This window comes from Nematolebias whitei, chromosome 15, assembly GCF_014905685.2.
Source record: "Nematolebias whitei isolate Nwh7 chromosome 15, NemWhi1, whole genome shotgun sequence".
NCBI classification, from domain to species: Eukaryota; Metazoa; Chordata; class Actinopteri; order Cyprinodontiformes; family Rivulidae; genus Nematolebias; species Nematolebias whitei.
The window spans coordinates 26,996,098-27,013,638 of record NC_056512.1 but is presented as its reverse complement, the minus strand read 5'-3'; the positions used below and the strand labels follow the sequence as shown (position 1 = coordinate 27,013,638).

Sequence of the window (17,541 nt, the reverse complement as noted above, 5' to 3'; positions counted from 1 at the left end):
TTTGAGCTCAGATTTCTCCAGACTCCTGAAATCTTTTGATGATATTAAGAGCTAGCGATGATAAAATATTCAAAGTCTTCCTAATTTGTCATTGGGGAGCATTGTTCTGAAATTATTCCACTATTTTTAGATTCAGTTTTTTGCAGACTGGTAAACCTCTGCCCATCTTTACTTCTAAGAGATTCAGCCTCTCCAAAATGCTCCTTTTATACACAAGTCCTTTACTGACCTGCTGCTAAAAACCTATTTAGTTGCAAAATGCTCCTCCAGCTGAGTCTTAATTGCACCACTTACTTTTACCGCCTTTTGTTGCTCGTGACCCTCAAAAAGTTGTCATTTTTTTGTTTGTTTAAACAATTGATATGATTATCATGTTCCAGTGTGAAAAAAAAATTACATTATACACAAAAAAATTACTTTTTTGAAAATGGGGTTGCATGTTTCTTTTAGATCATCATTCTGTGTGCAGAACTTTTAGTTTGTGGAACAACTCAGATTTTTTTCTTAATCTTTCACACTTTTATCCAATATCTGGGAATGAAAATTAAATTAAATTAAACATACTGAATGCATTTGTTGTGGTTTTAAATCTAGGGGGATAAAACAACTGAAAATAGCTTTGCGCCTTTATTTGCAGCAGCCAACAGTGCATCATGCACGAGGCAGAGGGATCAGGTTCACCTCTGATGCATCATCTAAAACTGGTCCTGCACTGTTTTTCTAACCCGTGTTTGTCATCAGGATGGTTTTAGATGTATGAATGAAACCAGGTGATAATTAACTTCTTCTCTGGCCTCATGACTGTTGGTCACATCTGTCTGCAGACCAGTGACAAAGAAGATAACCGCATGAAGAACGTTCCGGTCCCAGTGTACTGTCGCCCCCTGGTGGAGAAAGACCCCAACAGGAAGGTAAGAGGTTTGCTAGGAAATAAAACAAGAATACTCATCTAAATTGATTGGGGTGGGGGTGGATTAACTAAAAATTAACAGCTTATGCGCTAGACATCCAGCAGTTGTTGTTAGTACGTAAATTTAATTTAGTATCAGTGAGCCAAACTGAGCTTACCTGCGGGCCGAATGTGGCCCCTGGACCATCAGTTGAATAGCCCTGAATTAAACTGTCATAGCTTTGTAGTTTATTCACTCAGACCTGGGTTTTTACTTCATTAATCTGCTCTTTTGTTGTGTTTTTGGGGCGGCTGTGGTCAATTGGTTAGAGCAGTCATCCTCCATTGCAAGAGTTGGGGGTTCGATTCCACTAGCAGTCACATGCTGAAGTGTCCGTGAGCAGACACTGAAGCCATCATTGCCTCCGATGTGTGTCCCATCGGTGTATGAATGTGATAAAGTACTGATTAGTCTTTGTATAGATCTAACAGAGTGCTGTATGAATGGGTAAACAAGGCACAGATTGTGTTGTAAAAAGCTTTGAGTGTCTTGATCAGATAGAAAGGTGATATATAAGTACAGTCCATTTACCTTTTTTTTGTTGTTGAAGATAGATGTAATGTACTTGATTGCAAAATTGAGACGTCACAGTTATCCTTAGTGTGCTGTGGCTGCCAAATGTATGTGTCTGTGCTGCAGCTTTGACTCATGAACCTGACTGTCTCTAACCACAGTTTTACTTTTGCATTTGTGCATGTTTGCAGTTATGGTGTGCAGCAGGAGTGGACCTGACAGGATGGAGGGCCAGCAGCCAGGAGGTGGCATCGACCAAAGCATCGTCAGGCGTCAGCAACCCCCTGCAGGCTGAGGAGGACAAAAACGGCAAAAAGACCAACCACACGTCTCCTGAGAAGAAAAAGGCAGGCCCTCTGAGGACACTAATCTCTTCTGTTACTTTACAGTAAAAGTACATTTAAAAAGGATCTATTAATGCTTGAAAATGTGTTTTCACAAGTTTGTAAACACCTTATAAAGCATTAATAGACATTTATAATGTTATACAAAACTACATTAAAGCAGGTTCAGATGTTTTTGTTTAGTATACCGAACATAACCGTGTCAAATAGTTTTTATCGTGTAATTTGACATGTTCACTTTGATAACTTTATATGCCAAAGCAAATTTTGTATTTCCAAATATTCAGTGCTTTCATGCAGGTAAATTGCTGACGATGTTTGATATTTAACATATAAATTATGAAAATATATAATATAAACAGTTAGCATAGAGCTTACAATCAATGATGGTTTACTATTCTGCAAGACACGAATCAATATTGGTCCTTTAATCTAATGCACTGTAACTGCTTATTAATAGTTTACTGCAGTTTAATTAATAACAGTGTTATGCTGGTGAAGATTCTCAGTCATCCAGGACATGATTTTTGTATTGAACGCTTTTTGAATTAATAACAGTGTTATTATGCATTACTTGCCCATCTCCTCTACGGTTTAATACATTCAACACTGAACCGTCAAATTTGTGTTAATCAAAGACAAGTCCGTCCCTCGCAGGGAGAAAGTAATCCAGATTAATTTTGGTTTCTGGGATTTCACAATATCAATGCGTCCTCTCCCAGACAAAGGAGCTCCAGGAGACGGACAGCATGAACAGCCGAGTGTGGATCCTCACCAGCACCCACTCCGCCAGCAAGGTGGTCATCATCGACGCCAACCAGCCGGGTTCGCTCGTTGACCAGTTCAACGTCTGCAACGCTCACGTGCTCTGCATCTCCAGTGTGCCGGGTCAGCTGGAGACCGCTGCTCCAAGTCCATCAATATGTGGGTCAGTGTGGCTCCTTTGTAAACATATCGTGTTTGTTTCCAGCGGCGAGCGAGAGCGATTATCCAGCAGGAGAAATCGTGTTGGATCCGAGTGACGGTGGAGCTGGAGGTGGGGAGGACTCTGGAGGGGTGGAGGGAATGTTGGCAGGCATCACGCTCGTCGGCTGTGCCACAAACTGCAGCGTCGCCCGGAGCAATTGCTCCTCCCGTACAGATACACCCATCATAGATAAAAGTCAAGGTGGGCCTGTTTGACTCTTCTGCACCTCTCTGACACAGGAAGGTGGCCGCTCTACAAACCGCGTCGTCTGAATTTATTTGTCTGGTGTTCTTTAGCCCCCGCCGCTCCCCACTGCAACGGCAAGATGCACCCCGCCCAATCGGCTGAGGAAGCTACGGAGGCGACAGAAGTTCCCGAAACAACGCCCAACCACACAGAAATGAGGTCCGGACCCCTGGGACCTTTTACGGAGCACGTCTTCACTGACCCTCAGCCTCGCCCGGCGGATTCCTTCGATAGGTAGGGGGTCAAAGTCCATCTGAGTCCAAGCAAGTCGGCGGAGCCATCTGTGGTAGATACGAGAAGGCCTGTCGCGATAAACGATAAATCAATTAATTGCACGATAAATTAAAATTATCAACCTCATTTTCATTTATCAGCTTTATCGTTTCTTCGTGTCTCTTTCTACTGAAGACACTGGATGACAAAAGGCTCAACTCCGGTGCTCTTCACTGACCCCTCCCTTTCTCTTTTCTTTTGAAAATCCATTTTAACGATCCAAAATCACGTTTTTGGATCGTTAAAAGCAGCTAAGCTGAGAAGCTAAGCTACGAGCTAAGCTAACTGGCCGACCTCGGGGAAAAATCCTCCGTCTTGTCGAAGCTCCACAATTCACGGTTGAAACCCGTGCCTTTGTGTAAAAAGTTGTTTTTCTCTGCAAAAGAAGCTGAGAACTTGTTACTGATTTTTTATTAAAAGCTTTGTGTGAAAAATGCTATGCTAAAGAGCTCAAACCTCACCGAGCGTCCACCATTTTGAGAACCAGAAACAGGAACGAGAAACAGCCCATGTCACGTCAAGGGGCCTCCCTCCCATTTTTCTTAAAGAGACACGCTGCTCGCTTCCTCACTATCCATCCTTCGGTTCAAACAGTCTTATACTGCCATCCGGTGGTCAAAAAAGGTTTTCCACTCAAAATAAATTAACCAACATTTCTTTTTAAATTTGACAATAATTACTAAATAATTATTGTCAAATTTCAAACAATATTATCGTTTATCACAATAATTTCTGAGACAATTTATCGCCCAGCAAAATTTGTTATCGTGACAGGCCTAGATACGAGTACTGGTTCTGAACAGGTGTGTCCACACAGGAGCACGGGCCAGTTCAAAGAAGACGCCTCTCAGCCCACAGAGTTAGAAGATGGAGGGGAAGAGACTAAAAACTACACCAGCGTGGCCCCCACCATGTGGCTCGGGGCCCAGAATGGCTGGTGAGTCACACCGCAGCGTTGTTTATGACTGAAACCTTTATAGACGTTTCCTGCTATTCACTTATAAATAAATCCACTTGAGGGAGATAAAAATTATCCTTTTTATAAATCTATTAAGATATTGATGTATTTAATTGGTACTGTTGTGAATAAAAAGGTTAATTGATACAGGAGCTGTTAAACCATAAATATAGATCTGACTGAATATAGAGCTTCTTGTTTCGTCAGTTTGAACTTTCTTTTCTTTTCCTTCAAGGCTTTATGTCCACTCAGCTGTGGGGAACTGGAAGAAGTGTCTCCACTCCATCAAACTCAAAGACTCCGTGCTCAGTCTGGTGTAAGACAAACGTGTCCCGCGTTCAGATCGTCTGGTCGGAGATAAAACTGCTTGATTTCAGGCTCTGTAAGCGTCTCTTTGAATCCCTGCAGCAGTTTCTGTCTCCGTCCAACTGCAGGCACGTGAAAGGTCGGGTTCTGGTCGCGCTCGCCGATGGAACGCTCGCCATATTTCATAGATCAGAAGGTATGGACGCCTACTGATTGTTTGTCCTATCGGAGTCCGTGCTTCTCTGCTGGACGGAGTTACAGTTTTACTTTGTTTTTAATCGACAGATGGTCAGTGGGATCTGTCCAACTACCACCTCATGGACCTCGGTCGGCCTCATCACTCCATCCGCTGCATGGCTGTCGTCCACGATAAGGTGTGGTGCGGCTACAAGAACAAGGTTCATGTCATTCAGCCCAAAAGCATGCAGATAGAGGTGAGTTACCTGCTTTATGTAATTATTTTACTGAGCATCGAACGGCAGCACCAATTCCCCCCATGTGATTCTGCAGAAGTCCTTCGACGCCCACCCTCGCAGGGAGAGTCAGGTGCGGCAGCTGGCGTGGATCGGCGACGGCGTGTGGGTGTCCATCCGACTGGACTCCACGCTGCGTCTGTACCACGCGCACACACACCAGCACCTCCAGGACGTGGACATCGAACCGTACGTCAGTAAAATGTTGGGTGAGTTTTTCGTTATTTAATCTGTGACTTGTTTTTCCACAGGTTTAGCCGTCGTGACACAACAGACACTGCGTTTCCTGTTCAGCCTTGACGTGCGCTCCTCTCACCCGCAGGTACGGGCAAGCTGGGCTTCTCTTTTGTCCGGATCACGGCCCTCCTCATTGGTGGAAATCGTCTCTGGGTGGGAACCGGAAACGGCGTGATCATCTCCATCCCTCTGACAGAAAGTGAGTACATTTATACAACGAGTGACTGATGCTTACTGAAGGAGTGATCCGAAGTTACTGGAATAAGAAGTGGACATAAACTGTTAAAAACACTAGAAACGGTTGAGAAGACGGTTTGTTTTTTGTGTTAAGTTACCTGAAAAACAGAAAGTCGTTTTCAAATTATCTAACTTTTAGATATGATGATGACACAAACCAACTCTTGAAAATCTCATTATATTTAGATTGTTTTCATGCTTCTATCAGACAAAACAAATATTGGGATTCATTTTATTAATATTGCATAAAAACATTTATAGTTTCCTTTTGAGCTAACCCTCTCTCCTCTTCCTGCAACTTTTCCCACCTTCCATGTTCCTCAGTGCTCGTACGTCGTTCACTCAGTCTGGCTCATAATTATTACTGTTGCTGTCCTCTTTCTCCTGTTCTTCCCTCCTTCTCCTCCTCCTCCCAAAGCGGTGGTCCTTCACCGGGGTCAGCTCCTGGGTTTGAGGGGTAAGTGGGAGCGCTCCCATCCTCCTCCTGTTGTGCTCGAACTGTTCTGACCCGGTCAAACCTTCACGTCTCCTGCAGACTGTTTCTCTTTGCTCTTAAAGCTTCAAGTTAAGCTCTCGGTTCTTCTGGGATTATTTAAGGATTACAGATTCAGTGTGATTTAGGTGTTTATGGTTTTGTTAGCGAGGGGTTTGGTGTTAGATGCTCTGCATGTCAACTCTATCGAGATTAACCGTTTTGTTTGTGCTGTAAATTCATTGCATGTGTGAAGTTATTTGGACAAAAAAAAAACTTCCTAAAGTTTAGAAAGTGAATTTTCCTGAGCTCTCATCATTTGTGCTCCAATCAGCCAATAAGGTGTCGCCTACGTCCTCCGGTGGCGTGATCCACGTGTACGGCGACGACGGCTCTGAGAAGAGCAGCGGCAGCTTTATCCCTTACTGCTCGATGGCACAAGCCCAGCTGTGTTTCCACGGACACCGCGACGCCGTCAAGTTCTTCGTCTCTGTGCCGGGTCAGTAAGAACCCTGACCCGCCTGGTCACGTTTCGAGCTCCTGAACTGAAATCCAGTTAAACATTTAACGCTTCTTGTAAAGTTTTAAATAACTGATCTGAAGGTGTTTTATTTGTGACAGGCAACGTGCTGGCCACCCTGAACGGCAGCGTTCTGGACAGCCCGTCAGAAGGACAGAGCTCCACAGCACCAACAGAGACGGAGGCGCAGAGCTTTCACAACGTGCTGGTGCTGAGCGGAGGAGAGGGATACATCGACTTCCGTATAGGTGAACACTCACAGAGCAAACGCCACTCGCTCATTTACGCCTTCATCAAAACAAATATAACCACAAAGAGCTCAAAACTTTTTGTCTGCCGTCTCTTTACAGCTGTGATTGATTTAAAAGTGTAAATGTTTTCCGATATAATCTATCCTTGCGATGTTTGCGCGTCTTCTAAAATAATTTGCATTAGTTCAGTCGCTGCTCTAAAGTTGGACAGAACAAAGAATGACCACAGTTAGCTTAAAGTTAACACACTCGCGTTGACATGTTCATGCTTTGACCTCTTTGTGAAAGCAGAAGCTGCAGCCTTAAAAGGGTTCTGTGGAAACATATGGACAGTTAATATCTTACCTGTTGCATATCTCTTAGAACGACTTCAACAACTGCTGAAGTGAACAAAGTGGATTGCTGCTGATTTAAATGTCAGGGCGGCTGTGGCTGAGTGGTTAGAGCAGTCGTCCTCCAGTGCAAGAATTGGGGGTTCGATTCCACCAGCAGTCACATGTCGAAGTGTCCCTGGGCAAGACACTGAACCCCTCATAGCCTCCAATGTGTCCCATCGGTGCATGAATGTGATAAAGTACTGATTATTCTTTGTACAGATCTAGTAGAGTGCTGCATGAATGGGTAAATGAGGACACAGATCGTAGTGTAAAGTGCTTTGAGTATCTTCATTAGATAGAAAGGCGCCAGATAGTTACAGTCCATTTAAGAGCTTTGATCCTAAAAGCTTGTTTCATGTGAGCAGTGTCAACTTCACACCACACACTCATTTAAAATGGAATCTGTGGTTGTTTGCAATAAAGGTAGTGTCTGCAGTAGCTAGCCAGTGCAGCCCAGAGCAGTTTCCTGCAAGAATATGATATTTCTGCTGGAATAACCATGTGATGCGAGACCAACAGCAACCTTAAGGTTTATAACCGTGTTTGTACAGTATAAACTGCGATAAAATGAGCGGACTTGATTTGTTTCAAGTTGCCAGAAATCCACTTAAATCCTGGTCCCACTCAGACTAGCCGTTAGCTCATCAGTTCGATCAGAAATAAACAGTTTCTCTAAACTGAGTAACAGTTTAATAATCATTTGTATTAAACAAAACTAAATAGAACAAGTAAAATATCAGTTCATAATTTTCAACCGAGCTCAACTTAAGTTCTGAACTACCTTAAGAAATGTTTCGATGAATCATCTAATATTGAACAGGAAAGCAGGATTCCTTCGATAAGTTACTTTCATGATAAAGTGGTACCTTATAGACAGAACCATAAATGTCTTGACTTACAGTTCAAAACTATGCAAAGGTGTCACATAGTGCAACTAATGAAAGTGATGGTGTTCTTCTTGAAATCATACATGACATCTAGTTTCTCTCACAGTGATGGACTGAAATATGGAAAAAAACGAGGGTAAATGTTAAAAGCCTGAGTATATTTCAAATAATGAGCACTGATCTACACCTGGTGGTGACAGAAGGAACTGCAGCCTACAATGTGCATTAGTCAGAACACTGGTGTCAAATACAGAGCTCTGTTAAATGTAATGTAAAAATGACTTATCGTGTTACAGTAGCTTCTCTGTGGTTTTAAAACTCTGTTACGATCCATTTTTATAGGTGATGGAGAGGATGATGAGACGGAGGAAGGAGAAAGCAGTGGCGAAGCTTCGCAGATGAAACCTGCTTTGAGCAAAGCTGAGCGAAGCCACATTATAGTCTGGCAGGTGTCGTACGTGCCCGAATGATGCCTGAAACTGGCCTCTTTAAAAAGAATCTCTTGATTTTTATTAAAGCTTCCAACCATCCAAACCTTGTAATAATCCCGGGTCATGTAAAAGTTTCCCTTTGGCTGTAAAACCCTCCGAGCCTTGCATCATTCCTTCTATTATACCCGTTCCTATTACTGTAAATGACTTTCTCTGATCTATTTATCTGCCTGCCATCTTAAGTCTGCTCCACACTGGAAATTGTAACGATCATCATAAGCCTTGTAATCCAGCCTCATGACTACCTCCCTCATCTGCAGTGATCTTACACTCGCCCTGCAGGCACACGTTTGCCTCCTTGTGTACTCATTTGTTCTCCATGGGCCCAAGAGTTGCACCTTTTCCATAAGTTTATCTGCATCTGTTGGGTTCCCCCCCTAAGAAAATCTAAGTGTTGCATCAGCGTGTTTTTAGAACATGTGGTGCATTTACAGCAGTTCAAAGGTCACATCATGTCCATATCCACTCAAAGGGGCTGAGTTCACCGTTTCCAAACTTCTGTTAGTAAAATAATCCCTCCCTAACCAGCTGGTTTGGTGTGACGCAGGTGGACGATGGCATGCTGTTACTTTATATGCAGGGATTCAAGCTCATCCTCTTGGTTCAGTATGGAAATCTGTGCATTGATCTCTGTGGATTAAATATTAAACATATTTGTGTGCTGAAAGCAATTTAATGTGTGGTCGTTTGTTTGACATCACAAAAAAAAAGTGTTTACAACAGAGTATTAAAAAAAAGAAGCTGATATTTATCGTTTGTTTTCAAAACACAGTAAATGAGGGAAGCGTTAAAGTGGTTCAGCTGGTTGTGTTTTTCTCAAAACATCTAAATTATATTTTGTTTTAAAGGATGAAACTTAAAATTCAAGCACTTCCATACATTCATGTTCACACTAATCATCCTGTCACTGAAACAAGAACAAGTGGTTCATTTTCCACTATAAAAAACTAAAGAAGTGTTCAAGAGTCAAAAACATACAATTACCGATAATGTATTTAAAAAGAGTAACGTTCTAAAGCTTAAAACAATTTAGATGCAGTGAGAACAGTTGTTTTAAAGTTGGATAACGCCAACTAATTACACAAGTTAAGGTTTTCATCTGAATACAGACATGGAAACGTGATGCACATCTTAGCCGAATACCTGACATTTCACGGCGCACATCATAAATCCAAAGTTATACAACTGCTCGTTTTAGACTCAAAGCAGATATTTTATCATAAATTGCTCACGTAGTGCCTCTTTGTTCAAGTTCTCTCCAGACTTTAGAGAAATATGTAAACAGAAATGCAGTAAAGGCAGGGTGGAGCCACTAACGTCAAAAAGACTCGTCTGAGGCGGGATGTGATCTTTTTGTTGTTAACAGGTCACATTAAAGACCACTGGTTTACATACAGAAGTGTACAAACTGTCAGTAGATCCAGTTCCTGCTGCTGCTCTCCCAGTGGTGGAGCTCGCTCTGACGGAACCACAGAGAGATTTCTTTCTGGGCGCTCTCCACCGAGTCGCTGCCGTGGATCACGTTCCTGAACGCAGAGCAGGGAGAGTTAAGGATCATTTCTTTGTTTTTTGCCCAAACCAAAACAAATTATTAATACAAACATCAAAACAGTAAATTGATTAAAATGTTACTTTATTGTTATTGGATTGTTAGATACGTAACACTCCACGAAATGCATTTTAATTTTCTCTTAAATCCATTTCACTCCTTCAAATTTCAGTTATTTTGTTTGTTAAAATGTCAACAATTTCATATGAAATATCTGAAATTTGATTTTTTTTTAAACAAAAACACAATGAAGTGTTTAATTCAACAGAACATTTAATGCTTTATTAGGATGTTTAAAAATGTACATGTAAATAGAGACGGATCAATTAAACAGCTCTTCTATAATTTATCATTTAAGTGTACAAAGTTCTAAAAGTTGATGAATATATTTGTATTTAAGTTAAGCAACTATTGTTATATTTTGCTAAATGAAAAATACATGTTGGACAAACATCTGATGTTGCTCCTCAGATAATGAATGTTATTAATTGACATTTATGAATGTTTCTGTTCAGTGACCTGAGACGACTTGGCGCTCTATAAATACTGTAAACTCAATTAAATTGAACTGTAGATCAGCCAGCAGCTGTAGAAAACTCATGTCAATCCAACTCTACTTAGAAATTATTAATAAATAAAAATCATTTGTCTTTTTGTAAACCTCATATGTTTACAGAAGAGAAAAGAAATAGTCCCGCCTTCTATAAAAGTGTTTCACTGAAACTTAAAATTCTAACTACTGTATTTTGTAAATATTATTAAATTAAGTGTGAAACTAAACTGAGACAACAAATTCATCATGATAACGATGACAATCGTTTTGCTCTGGATGTATTTTGTTGTTGTTTGTGTTCCAACCAGGACTTCTGCAGCCTTTATTATGCTGCTTCAGCAGGTACCAGACATTTACTGAAGTCGTTCTGAAATCGCTTCGCTTCATAGCTTTAATTTATTGAACAGCAGATTGTCTTTTTCCACTCATTAAGCTGCAGTAAACTCTTATCTTGTTTCTCTTTATTCAGAACAAGTTGCTGAAGTGAGGCTTGTTTCCTCTCCGTTTAGGGTTGGCTTTGGTCCCGACACTGTCTCAGTCTAACTTTTCCTTAATAAATGCACTTTGATGGTCAAATCAGCTGTATTTCAAAAGCCGATACGTGGAAATAGGTGCGTGCATTTCTTTGAAATTTAAGAAGCACCTAAAAACAATTATTTGTTTGCTCGACATTATAGCAAAGCTGTGTCTCAGGTGAACTTTTACTTACTAAATGCACTTTAATGATCAAATCAGCTGCATTTAGCCGGAGCTGTGCAGTGAAATGAAGCTGATTGTCACGGTTTTCAGGTGAAGCTGAGCAGGAACGAACCCATTTGCGCATGCAGAACTAAGAGGCGAGGGTGTAAAATAATAATCACTTTAATAATCTGACGTGGCAGAAAAAACTTACAGACAGGGTCAGGTCAGGATTATACGCAGAACACAGGAGACAAACTAGGAGCTGTACCAGACGATGCACCGACAAACACTGAGACACAGACCAGGGCTTATATACACAGACTAGACGAGACAAATTACAAACACCTGGAGGACATGCGGGTGGAGCTGATGGGGTAATTACTGAGAGACACTAGGGAGTACGGACACAGGGAGACTGACAGAGGGATACCATCCTTACACCGATTTGACGGTTGCACCAGGCAAGGATGACAGTGGCATCTATGGCAAGCCGATTGTGTCATTAATAGCCACTTTTACCTATTGCATGCCATACTACTCGAGTGCCATCTAGTGGCTGAAAATGGTAGTGCTCAATATTTTCAGTCAGAATGAATGAAAACTAGGGCATTAACAGAGTACTCGAGTAATCTACACATCGATTGCTAGGACATCTATCGAGGTTAAAAATGTAACATTGAGTATCTGTAGTGACGTCATATTATGTGACCACCGTATGACCGTAGGGGGCGGTGTTGCACTGTTGCAGGTCACAGAGTATTGTGTAACACCGGGTCCTATCCACCGAACCAGAACCAGTTTCGGTTTAAGTTTCGTTTTTGATGTGCTGCATGTTTCTTCACGTTTGCAGTTTAATAATAATAACTAATAGTTTAGTTTTTCCTGTGACTTATTTGCAGTATGATAAATGGTAGGAGCATAATATACGCCCCCAATGCTTTGTTGGTCTTTTTTTTGTAAATACCTTTTTTTGCAGTTTTATTTATTTATATTATTTTGTATCTTGAGATCTATGACGTTATCAAATACTCGAGTTCTACTCGGGTTTTATTATGTTAATGTCGAGTTTAAAAATTATATACTGTTCAACCCCTAATGAAAACGATCATATCTCAGCCAAAAATTGATTTATAAATATGGGGGAAAATCCAAAAATATATCCATTATTAATCCGACATATAAGTTGCAGGGCACGCAAATTATCCCAAAAAAAAAACAACAAAAAAAACCACGACTTATAGGCTGAAAAATATGGTATTTTCAAGGAATTTAAGTGCGCAAACCTTGATTTTAGCTTGTGTTCAGCTGCCATGCAAAACACAAAACGCTTCTCTTATTTGCACATTTGTCAGCTCTTACTTGCCCACTTCTACACAGAAATCTCCCCGGATGGTTCCAGGCAGCGAGTCGGCAGGGTTGGTCTCTCCTAACATCTTGCGAGCAGTTTTGACCACGTCCAAACCCTGCCACACCTGAACAAACACAGGAATGTTAAAACCATTGCATACTAGGAGGTGAAATGTAAAAAAAATACTTGTAGTGGGAAAACAAAAACCAAAAAAAAACAGGCTTAAACCCTGACTTGTTGTGTGACTCATCTTGTGGACATGCCCACAGAATGTTGGGGAACCTCACCATTGCAACGACAGGTCCAGAACTCATGTATCTTATCAGCGAGCTGAAGAACGGCTTATTCCTCAGGTCCCAATAATGTTCCCTCAGAAGATCCTCTGGCACCTGGTTTGCACAAACATGAAAGACGCAAACTTGTTTAACAGCTCATGCCTTGCATTTATTGTGTTAAGCATCATGCAAGCGAGCCACAAGTGAGACCATTTTAGCATCGTACCTGCTCAAGTTTGAAGCCCACAAGTTTGAACCCTTTCTTCTCAAAACGACGTACAATTTCTCCCACCAGTTTCCGCTGCACGCCGTCTGGTTTCACAGCAATGAAGGTGCGCTCGTTCACACCCGTCCAGCCTGGAATAGAATGGCAAGTTCCCACAGTATTACTATGTTGGTTGTAGTTTACGTTTATGCATCATAATCAATGATGCTCAGTTACATATATAGCCACATACCAGATGGCACTAATGGAAGTAACTTGAGGTTTACAGCCTTGTTTACATGTGACATTTGAATCCTATAAAGATTTACTAAAAGCAATCAAAGGGCTGCATATTGAACTAGTAAAAATATTTGTCCAAACAAATAATAAGGCAAGCATTTCCACTAGGCTTTTTCTTCCATTTTCTATTTGGACATGTTTGTATGTAGTTGGCTTAATGTTTTTACAACCTCTTAACTAGAAATCTCACACATTTCTTGTATTTTTTACTATTGCTATAGTGTTTTTTTCTTTACATGTCTTGTATTATCTTCCCAATTTATGAGTGGATAATAGATCTTCACCTTTGATGTCAAAATGTTTGGTCATTATCTTAAAACCTTGTGAGCCACCTGGCACAAACCTCAACCCTGCTGCTGATGCTGAAAACAGTGATGATGCAAGAGTGTTGTCGTAAGCAACAATTACAGGAAAAGGACATAACAGTGGACGTATTCATAAAAAACGCTAATATGCACGGAGGTAATAACATTCAATTCCAACTCAAACATACTTTATTAATCCCAAGGGGAAATGAAATGTTGTAACTCATTATCCTGGTTTCACTAAAGAGTTGTTATAGATGCTGATGGATGTGGACAAGAAGGATCTTGTGTCCTTCTTGTCCTTGTGTAAGGTTTTGTCTCCGCAGATTCATCAGTCTGGGCGTGTTTCTGCACCACATCTTCAAACTCCTGCAAATCTCTCGCCAACCCTTTTTTGCAGCTTCCAGTCTGCGCCTGCGCATGAGCACGTGAGCTGGTATACTGTCTTGGGCACATGTACTAAACTGTAATTAGTTAGTAAGCTAACGCCAAGCGGTTTATCCATACAGTGATGCGGTTACAGTGGTAGTTTCGTTGTTTTTAGCCACACTTTCAGCTAAAATATTTTTCAGCGCTTTTGGTAAAGTTGGCGCGTTTCTGGACAGGACACCGGAATGCTAACCGAAGCGAGGCGTCTCCTAAACTGCGAATAACTGCCGATAAAACTCACACCGAGGCTCCATAAAACCCAGGACGTTGTCCGGACATGTATGTATCACTAACCTGGCTGAAAGAAGCGGGCGAAAATCGACATGAACAGGAAAATCATTGTCGGTGGAGGACGGAGCCCAGCACTCTGCAGTCAGTGGTAAAGCCGGAGAAGCTAGCTTCTTTGCGTTGCTAAGTAACGCCTCGGAAGCGTGACCACGTGGTGCAGTTACCAGCGCTCACGTGATGAGGATTTCGTTACGGTGGGAAAGAAGTGACTGGTCATTCAAAGAAAAACTGGACTTTATTTGTGTATTAAAGCGTTTCCAAAATGTCTAAAAGGGATTTTAATAAAATTCAGTGAGTCAACTGCTCGCGTGGTGATGTCTTTTAGGAAAATAAATTAGAATATGACCAAACATTTTATAAATATATAGCTGTATAATCTCAATATCACTAACACAAGTATGAGGCAAGGCTATATCTAGAATAGGTTTTTGGTTAATCTCGGAATCCCTTACTCAGTTAATTTGCAAAACAGAAATTATGTCAACCCCATTAACAGATAAAGCAATTGTACTAACTTTAAATTTATCGTCTGATAAGCAAACTCAAAGATACCCAGCATACTGGAAATTAAATAGTTCTTTATTACAAAACGAATCTCTAAATAAAATAATAAGAAAAATTTCAGAACATTTAAAAACTGCAGAAGATAACGGGGAATATCAAAAACAATGGGAGCTTCTAAAATATGAACTAAGAAGATTGTTTATGGAAACAAGCTCGAAACAAAAAAAGGAAAGGAAATTATATTAAAATAATCTAATAACCAGTTTAATTTTACTATCCTCCATATTGCCAGAAAATATATCTGATCTACAGCAAGCAGAGCTCCTAACTTTACAAATAAAACTTGATCAATTATATATCAATAAAGCTAAAGGTGCATTTGTACGCTCAAGAGCCACGTGGTTCGAGGGAGAGCAATCAGTAAGATAAGAGGAATCAGAACTGTTCAGATTTAAAAACATACAGTATTTTGAACTGAATTCAAAGGTAGCCAGTGCAGAGAGGCCAAAACTGGTGTAACGTTCTCTCTTTGGTACCGGTTAAAAATCAGGCTGCAGAATTTTGGACAAGTTGCAGTCGTGCAATGGATGTCTGACTGACACCAAACAGAAGCGCATTGAAGTAATCGAGCCTGGATGTTGCTTGTATTATGGTCTCCAGGTTATTTTTGGACAGTATGGGCTTCAGCTTAGACTGTAGACAATGTAATGCCAACATGGGATGTTTTAATAAAGTACAAACAAAAGGTTTTATGACCTGTTAATATCAAAATTGAAACCAATATTTGCATGAATGGGCAGAACACATTCTCATATAGCTCTAAAAAAAATGTACGAATGCATTAAAAAAATGATTAAAATGGGCCACGTTTGATTTCAAATTTATTACGCGTCATACAATTCAGATACACAACCCTGTACCTGATGAACAGAGAAGTCGTTTGAGTCCAGGATAAAACAGGACGTAAGGGTTGAGGCACACTTTTTACTTCATACGGCTGTACCCTCTCTGCTCTGTCCCTCTTGTGCCTGTCTGAGCAAGTTATCCTTGTTGAGCGCCACTTCCCTGTTTAAAGGCAAGGTTGGTTCCTCTAGCTCTGTGCTTCCTCCTGCTTTGTGATGCTTCGCCATCATCATGGCACGGAGCAGGGGAGGGAAGGGGACGTAGCGCACTGGAGGCTCTGGGAGTGGCTCAAAGTCTTTAAACTGCTGCTCCATGTGTTTGGGAATCAGACGCCAATCGTGGTACATCACTTTATCCACCTCCTTTACTTCACTCTCAGGTTTTCCTGTCAAATACAATGATATTTTATTCAAACATGTTACTTTTTATTTGTTTGTATGTTGCAATTAAACGAGTAATAATAAATTATCAGCTCAGTTAAAAGGTCTTTTTTTTTTTGTGTCCTGTCCGGAAAAAAAAAGAAAAAAAGAGTCTAATCCTACCTTTATATGTGAGGATTCCCCAGGCTTTGCCATGATCCACGTTCTACACAAGAAAATAGAAGTGATTTGTGAGGAATTTGTAAGACAAACATATATAAACATACACTAAGAATATACATTATAAAGACGGGATAAATGCAGAGGTATATAAAAATCTGCTAAATTTTCCCAGGTAGTTTTACGATCAGGTCAGTTTAGACAAAGCATTAATTCGGTTGTTCTGGTGATGGCTCAGTAAGTGTTCAGTAGATAAATATGCAAAATGAAACTAAGAATATACACGGTGTGTGCACATTTATTTATGTTTAGAAATATACTTAAATATAGCAAAAACAAGTGTATGCAGATTTTTTTCATCTTATATACAGTTTTAGATAAGACAGATAGATAGAGCATAGTTGAAGCATGAGATGAAAACAATTTAACACAAGCTCTCCTTTGCTGAGTGCTCCACAGTGATCTGGATCTCCTCTCACCTCAGCTGTGAAGTCCACCCTGACCTTGGTGATCTGCCAGTAGCTGGGCTCTGTGTGGTCCTCCAGCCACGACTTGCGGGTGAACATTCGGCCAATTCCGAACAGTCTCAAACCAGCCAGTAGAGAAAAGAGGCGGCTCTCCCTACGGACATCCTGCCAAGCCATGACCGGCAGCATCTTCCCGGTGAGAGGCCGCTTCATCGTCTCATAGTCCAGGCCGTACTTCTGGGACTCCCGCGGTCGTGACTTCAGCTCTCGATATGCCCGGATTTTCCGAGCCATTTCTGCTATGAAACGCACCTTTTTCTTCCTCGCCATGACGGTAAAATATCCCACAAATACCCGTTCACCAAAACACTCTGGGCTCCGTTTAACCTGCGAACGACAATTTATGTTACACCTGACAGTAAGTAGAACGAAAAAAACACGTTTGTCAAAAAAACACGTTTGTCGATGCTCAAACAAGTCCTTTATATTAATCAAAACAAACACTATTTAAACAAAAAAATGTTTGTAATGTTCAAAATGATAAATATCTCAATGAAAATGTCTAAACGTGCCTGGTTTAGCAGTTGACCTCCGCAAACGAGGGACACAACTTCCGTTCAGCTGGTCCGAACAGAAATAGTTCCGTACTAACTTATGGACGGTGTGCTCAGTTCCGCTTAAGGAAAAATTAAT

The 17,541-nt window shown here is 40.9% G+C and overlaps 3 protein-coding genes across 3 annotated transcripts in view; 1 reads left to right on the top strand and 2 right to left on the bottom strand.

The window, feature by feature from the left end:
• Window positions 1-8,878, top strand: part of mapk8ip3 (mitogen-activated protein kinase 8 interacting protein 3) — a gene marked incomplete in the record, with an annotated part of 43,613 nt that extends 34,735 nt beyond the window's left edge. Inside the window, 15 exon segments of the mRNA XM_037688516.1 lie at window positions 825-911; window positions 1,655-1,810; window positions 2,530-2,695; window positions 2,778-2,975; window positions 3,071-3,254; window positions 4,111-4,230; window positions 4,487-4,567; window positions 4,686-4,753; window positions 4,843-4,991; window positions 5,068-5,239; window positions 5,353-5,466; window positions 5,923-5,961; window positions 6,311-6,475; window positions 6,598-6,744; window positions 8,354-8,878. Coding sequence (XP_037544444.1) covers window positions 825-911; window positions 1,655-1,810; window positions 2,530-2,695; window positions 2,778-2,975; window positions 3,071-3,254; window positions 4,111-4,230; window positions 4,487-4,567; window positions 4,686-4,753; window positions 4,843-4,991; window positions 5,068-5,239; window positions 5,353-5,466; window positions 5,923-5,961; window positions 6,311-6,475; window positions 6,598-6,744; window positions 8,354-8,481 — 1,974 coding nt within the window.
• A 938-nt stretch (window positions 8,879-9,816) lies between these two features.
• nme3 (NME/NM23 nucleoside diphosphate kinase 3) lies at window positions 9,817-14,494 on the bottom strand. The gene is made up of 5 exons (XM_037689558.1): window positions 14,442-14,494; window positions 13,135-13,265; window positions 12,921-13,022; window positions 12,645-12,757; window positions 9,817-10,028 (listed from the first exon to the last, which is right to left on the bottom strand). Exons 1-5 carry the CDS (start codon window positions 14,485-14,487, stop codon window positions 9,914-9,916), a joined length of 507 nt encoding a protein of 168 aa, XP_037545486.1. The 5' UTR covers window positions 14,488-14,494; the 3' UTR covers window positions 9,817-9,913.
• Window positions 14,495-15,724: 1,230 nt separating this feature from the next.
• mrps34 (mitochondrial ribosomal protein S34) lies at window positions 15,725-17,482 on the bottom strand. Its single transcript, XM_037689556.1, has 4 exons — window positions 17,421-17,482; window positions 16,861-17,235; window positions 16,385-16,427; window positions 15,725-16,227 (listed from the first exon to the last, which is right to left on the bottom strand). The coding sequence occupies exons 2-4, from the start codon at window positions 17,176-17,178 to the stop codon at window positions 15,929-15,931; spliced, it is 660 nt and encodes a 219-aa protein (XP_037545484.1). The 5' UTR covers window positions 17,179-17,235; window positions 17,421-17,482; the 3' UTR covers window positions 15,725-15,928.
• Between the last annotated feature and the right edge of the window lie 59 nt (window positions 17,483-17,541).